The 6,632-nt window shown below is 52.6% G+C and overlaps 1 protein-coding gene across 1 annotated transcript in view; it reads right to left on the bottom strand.

Moving 5' to 3' along the window:
- Positions 1 to 227: 227 nt before the first annotated feature.
- STUM (stum, mechanosensory transduction mediator homolog) overlaps positions 228 to 6,632 on the bottom strand; it is a 65,906-nt gene continuing 59,501 nt past the window's right edge. Inside the window, exon 2 of the mRNA XM_019659057.1 lies at positions 228 to 2,418. Coding sequence (XP_019514602.1) covers positions 2,006 to 2,418 — 413 coding nt within the window. The 3' untranslated portion in view covers positions 228 to 2,005. The remainder of the gene's footprint in view (positions 2,419 to 6,632) is intronic.

Genomic DNA, 6,632 nt, shown 5'->3' with positions numbered 1-6,632 from the left:
GGTAAGCAAGTCTTGTGGCTGAGGGGGCGGAAGAATGAGGGGGTGAGTGGTTAGCAGTGAGGTGTGACAGGTTTTTTTGTGCAGCCCTCAAATCCATCCCCCAAACAGTGCTCTAAAAAGTCTGACACAAAGACAGCGTCCCTGAAGCCAGTGTAGAGAGGAGCTGACTCTGACCCACAGTGAAGTATTGCAGGTGGGTGGGGGGGGGTAGGGAGAGAGGGAAGGCAGGGAGGAAGGGTGGGAATGGGGGATCCTGGCATGTGATTATTCTACAGTCCAGTTATGGCCCCCACATCAGCCATAGAAGAGTCAACAGCCTCGGGTAACAGAAAGTGAGAATTGACTGGGTCCCCATCTATACCTCTTGGGACCTCTGTTTCCTCACCCAAGACATGATCAAGTGAGTTCTTTAAGTTATCTTTCAGATCTAGACCCTGTGATTCCTGGGTATTAAGGATGACCCAAGACAAGAATACCAGAAAGTTCTAGGGACCCGATTAGACACCAACACACATTTGTGGAGACCCACCCTGTGACATAGGTGTGTTCCACCTTAATGGAAAGGTTCCTCATTCAAGTGCCCAAGTGCCTGGCTAGACATTCGCTGTGATGAGATGAAGCAGTAAGGGTGCTCGGGGCTCATCCTGGGCGGAGATGGAGCACAGGCCTCCTGACTACTGTGAGGAAGCTTCTGAGAGCAGGTGCACCTCTGGGTTGTACCTGGGGACAGGCTCAGGAGCTACAGACCACCCCACAGGTTCCTAGGGAAGTGCCAGCTCACAGGAGGCTGGCAGCCCTTCCTTCCTGTCCTGCACCCCCTCCCCACAAGTGGAAGTGGTCCCTCAACATGCCCAAGAGTGGGGCTCCCACGAGGGAGTTGGACAGGCAGGTCTCTGCCTGCTTACCTCCCGCTGCCCTCCCTGACAGGCCCCACTCGGCTGCTGGCTAGGCCTGGTGTCCTCCTCCCACTTCTCCCAGCATCTGCCTGGTCTGCTCTAACTCTGGGATGCTCTGGCAGTCCAGCCAACACACTTCCGCCCCAAACTCGGCCCCTGGAGGACGTGCCTCTAGGCAGCCCGTTTGACCAATTCACCCGCTCTGCTGATCCCCCTCAGGCTCTGGTACGTGCATTGGCTCTGGCCCGGTGACTCGACGGGTCACTGACCCAAGGACTTGCCTGGTCCTGGCATCTGTGTGTGCCCTGGGTCTTGGATCCTCACAGGATCCTAAACTCAGGCTGATTCAGCTACAGATCATTCTAGATATTTCTAGGGCCCCCTGAACCCCGAGCTCCCCTTCCTGCCTCTGCGGTCCTTATCTGGAGCAGCTTACCCTTGGCACTGACCATCGCACTTATGAATGGATTTGTCGGATGCAGGACACAGTGAGAAGCGTGAGGGCGTGGAGAGAAGGACAAAGTGCCTGAGGAGGTGTGGTCCCCGTCCGTGAGGAACCGTGGCCTAATGAGGTAGACCGAGCATGTGAGAACACAGGGGACATGGCATGGGGCACAGGGCGACGGGCACAGCTGCTTAAAATATTTAGATGGTGTCTGTTTTACGATCTTACTAGGTTATCTTTAAAACGTTAATCAAGTCATCTTTGGTAAACTTGATTTCATAAGGCTAAACCCTTTCACAGAACAGTTTTGTGTCTGGATCAAGTTTGTGTTAAAGGATGGATGAAGGTCAATACCAATTAGGAAGTAAGGCTTTAGCATCAATGAACAAAGAGCTTAGTTTAAAAGAAAGAGAAATTATGCTGGTCTGGCTGTAAAAAGCACAGTTACAGGGATTCCTGTGGCCCTTTCCTTCTTTCTGGAAAGTGCATGATGGATGGACGGGAACGCTAAGCACAGGGGACCTAAGCTCCCTCGGGCCACACCCTTGCTACCCTGCCTCCTTGACAAATGGAATGCCTGTTGTGTCTGAGCTGAATAGGGGCTCCCTCCCTCTCTCGTTCATTCTGTCTGGCGTAGTCTCGACCTATCTGCACACAGGACTTCCTACAGGCCCCGGAGCTGGGAGTGCGGGCAAGGTCCCCTGTCCAGGCAGCCACGGACATTAGAGAGGAGGACACGGGTGAGCCCTCGGGGAGCAGCAGGCCCAGCTGATCTCCCTGCCAAGCACCCATGCCCTGCGGGATCACAAGCTCCCAGGCCGTTCTGGCCCCCGCCCCGCCTCCAGCCTGCTCTCCTCATCCCGGCCCAGCCCCAGCCCCACGGTGAGCGGTACTCACTGGCGAGGATGACCATGTCCATGCCCCAGAAGATGCTCATGATCCAGCCCACCATGACAATGGCCGTGAGGACCTGGATCAGGGCCGCCGCGATGTTCAGCCAGAAGACGCAGCACACGTGCCTGTCTGGGAGATCAGTGCGGGCTCCACACAGCACAGTGAAGGCCGAGACGAATGTCCCTGTGAGAGGCAGAGGGGACACTGTATGAGGGCGCTGGGAGACAGCAGCAGGCATGCTCATCATGGCCTGGGGCCCAGCTGCCCATCCTCCAGGAGCTTGGAGAGGAGGAGTTGGTGTCCGGCACCTCCCGGCTCAGACCCCATCTCTTGTCCCCACACTAGAGTGTCACCTGGAGGAGGCTTGGCAGAGGTTGCCAAAGGGCCTTTGGGAGAACACAGACGTCCCATGACAAATGGTCCTTGCCATTAAGGGGCACCAGTACAGCCACCTTCAAGGACAACAGACGGCAGGGGGAGAGGGCACCAACCTTATGTGGCAAAGATTCAGGGGTAAGAGCCAGCGTCACTGGGGTACCATGGAAGCCACCCATAGAAGTAAATTCCGGAAGTGACATCCCCCCACAAAGCCAGTACACACACTGATCCCTCAGGACAGGAGCTGAGGGCCCCGGTGCCTATAGTGTGGAGAGAGAGCAGGCTAGGGCAGAGCTCCTGGAACCTTTTCCTGATGGGGTTTGCCCAGACCTGCAAGGGGAGGAACAGCAAGCCTGAGGTTTACTGAGGAGCCGTAAGGAGCGCAGCAATATGGTGGGTGTGTCCAGGCAAAGGCTATTCTCTCTCAGCGAACTGGCAGTCCAGCCANGTAAATGTCTGACTTGTCACTATCATTTTGGATGCTCCTTTTTCTTCATTTCAGGTTGACACATGACCCATAGTAGCCTGGACAACTTCCGCTGGCAGCTGCCTCCAGTGGGATCTGACTGTAACAATCAACAGAGGCGTCTTAAAGGGCCCGGCAGTCTCTTTGCAAGGGGAGGAATCCCTCTGTAACCCCGACAGTCTCACTCTAATGCATCTGTTTGCAAGAAGGATTTCAAAGATCCAGAACCCCAGACAATTTTTTTTTTTTGCAATTCTAAAACCCCAAAAGTTCTCACGTGGTACGTTTTCTCCCATAATTGATTTAGTGGCAAAATCTGAGCTGAAACCAGGTGAGGCTATTTACTGTCTCTATTGATGCCAATTAGTCTGACTAGCCACACGTTCCTCTGTAGAAACGGTCACTGCTTGGTGGTGGAGAGCCGTCCCAGACTCCTCAGGGTGTTAGGACATGTAGGGCAAACGTCGCCGATTCTCTTTTTCACATCCAAAATTTCTGAATTCAGAAAACCATCCACTCCAAGGATTTCAGAAAAAGGACTGTCGTGACATGTGAAAGGCTGCCAGCCTGTCTCACTCAGACCTGGGCTGGTAATTCTGTGGATGAACCTCAGGTGATTTGAGCAGTTTTGCCCCAGGGATGGGGCCACTGCCCTCCTCCCCAGACACACAAAGGTCCAAACACAGCCAGGCCCAGAGATTTCAGTGGCAAGAAGGTGGGGGCTGTGATAAGTAAGGGAGGGCAGAGTCAGGACACAGCGAGGAGGGCATTTGTGTGTCCCTCCCTCACCCCCCAAAGCTGAGGGCGCAGTAGGCCTTTCCACTCCTGACTGGAGTCTGTCCATCCTCACCCTCGTCCTGGTACTGCCCCCAGGAGACCACTCTGGCAGAGTAAGTATTCACCACAGGCCTGCCCCTTGGTGAGCCACTGTTCACCTGGACAGGGCCACTGCTGCCTAGTCCGGCAGCTTTGGTGTGCCCTTGCAGTGGGCAATGCAAGGCTAGGCGTGCATGGGATGGGGGTGGAGGGGGAGAAGACACATTCCAGCCTCTCTGTCAGCACTCCCACCTCCACCCAGCTCCCCGCCCACCTGGAGCTGCTCTGGGTGCCTGTACCCACAGTGAGGGCTGGCAGCCCTCAGAGGCTGCTGAGAAAAGCAGGTGCGTTTTTAAAATAAATAATATTTTTAACCCCCCCCTTTCCACTCCAAACCCAGGAAACAGCAGAAGAGAAGAAGGAGAGGTCCTTGTGCCTGCCGCTGCTGGAGGCGGCCCTCACGGGGCCACCCTGGACTTCTCGGCTGCCCCAGGGCAGGCTCACAGCTGCTGTGGGATGCCCTGCTCCTTGTAGCCTGTGAGGAAGAGGCAGAGGAGAAATGGTTAGACACCCACATCCTTCAAGATTTCCCCAGGGGCCCCCAGGCAAGAATATGCTCATGAGATCTCATTCACACCGAGGTGTACATGACTGCTCCAGTCAGGGTCCAACTTTTCCAAGGGCATTGGCTTTTTAATGGGAAGCAAAAGGATGAACGGAGAATTGAGGAACTTTAGGTTTAGTGGGGATATCTGAGAGGAGGGTATCTGCCTTGGGGGTTGGGAGGTTATCAATGTGCTTTTGAAGTCACACGTCTGAAGCCACTGCACACAAGTGGCCCCACCAGGCTGGCCTGGAGTGATTTCCAAATGCAAAGCTTTGGGAGAAGGTGCCAGGCGGGCTTCCCTGAGTGATGGTCATCTGGTACCCATCATGGTACCCATTATGGTACCCATCATGGGCCAGAAAGGAGGAAGGAAGGAAGACAAGAGGAAGAAACATACAGAAGAGAGTTCAACCAGCTGGACGTCTGTGACACAGACAAATGTGACTGGGGGCTTCGAGCCTTTAAAACATTGGCGGTAATTATGAGACCATTGGGGGAAATGAACCATTACTGATATTAGGGAATTATTGCTAATTTATGTGGGTGTGAAAGTGTATCATGGTTATGTTTTTTTAAAAACAATAGCTACTAAAATATTTAAGGACGAAATTATGAGCCTGGAATTTTCTGAATGGTTATCCCCGTTAGCTGATAATTTAGCCAGCAGAGGAGCTTCGGTGGACTTAACTGGGTTTTTTTCTCTTATCAGATTATTCATCAATTTTGGGTGCTAATAATCCAGTGCTGGGGGGAGGGGAAGACATAGGGAGTCATAGGGGAACAAGAGAGGCCGTGAATTGATAATGGTTGAAGTTGGGCCTTTAGGGACTCATTATTCTAGGCCATTTACTTTTGCTTACGTTTAAACATTTTCCAAAATAAAAAGCCAAAAATAGAAGCCCGTTGACCAACTGGGAGGAGTGGGTGGGGCAGTGTGGGAAGGGCCCCAGGCGGCCCAGGCTCCAGGCCGGGCACCCATCAACAGACTCACCTTGGGAGACTTGGGAATAGCACAGGAGGTGAGGCAGCATGAAGAGGAGAAGAAAAAGGAAAAAAGAGTCTGTAAACAGAGGCCAGAGGGGCTGCCTGAAATATACAAAACGGGAGGCTGCGTGGTGGTGCCTGGGGGATGGGACAGGGCTCTGCTCAGCGTTCACAGTGACCAGCCATACCGCCAGCGGCCACCCCCCACTGGTAGGTGGGCTTGGCTGCAGGAGTGCACAGTGAGGGCTCTCCCACTCCTTAGGGATCATACCTGCTGAGACACCCCCAAGAAGCTCTCTCCCATTCTCTCCTTCCCTCCACATCTCAGCCAAACCCACTCTTCTGCTCACCATCTGCCCCTTTCTCTTTTTTCACCCCCAACCCACGTTTGCCTTGAGGTGAATTCTAGATGGACCTGAGGATGCATTCTGAGAAGGGTCAGCTGCGAGAACCTAAAGATGTCAAAGGGACCACTCCTGGCCTTAGCACAGCTCTGTCTGAGCCATGTGGTTCGCCCATATATAAAACCTAATGTTTTGGGAAATACACATACCCAGGGATGGCAAACAGATTTTATCTTGCAGACAACTTGGAACAATTGGTAGTGACTGCCTGAAGCCCGTTGTCAAGAACAGTAAGACTGTTCAACCGGAAAAGCCATGATTGATTAGTAATGTCTGCCATGAGCATGGCAGTAGAAAGTGGCTACTATAGAACTACCGAGTATTTATTGTCTCATGTCTAAGACAGGCTGTTGTCGACTGTTATTTTTATTACTATAAATAGAGCAGCATTTGATCTACTTTGATCTCTATTTCTCTGATTCCCCTCTTAGGAGTTTTTCTTGACAGTATGTTTGTTGATGACACCCTAGACAATGCCATGTGAAAATCATTCTGTATGGTTACAACTGAAAACTTTGTTTTTACAGGAAGGGGCTGGAGTGACACTGGAAAGAATAGCCTCTATCCAACTATCTACTAGGAGGGACAAGACTACTTCAAAGTAGTCATCCTGGGACACACACTCCATCGTGGCTCAGAGCCATCCAAGCCCATGGCACCATCTCAAGAGTGGCAAATTGTTCATCCTTTGAGGGTGGGTTTACTTTCTGGAAAAAGTGCAGAGGCACTCTATTGCTGAGGT

The sequence above is a fragment of the Hipposideros armiger genome, unplaced genomic scaffold (assembly GCF_001890085.2).
Source record: "Hipposideros armiger isolate ML-2016 unplaced genomic scaffold, ASM189008v1 scaffold_293, whole genome shotgun sequence".
Lineage (NCBI taxonomy): Eukaryota > Metazoa > Chordata > Mammalia > Chiroptera > Hipposideridae > Hipposideros > Hipposideros armiger.
The sequence above is the reverse complement of the archived record's forward strand: the minus strand, read 5'-3'. Positions and strand labels throughout refer to the sequence as shown.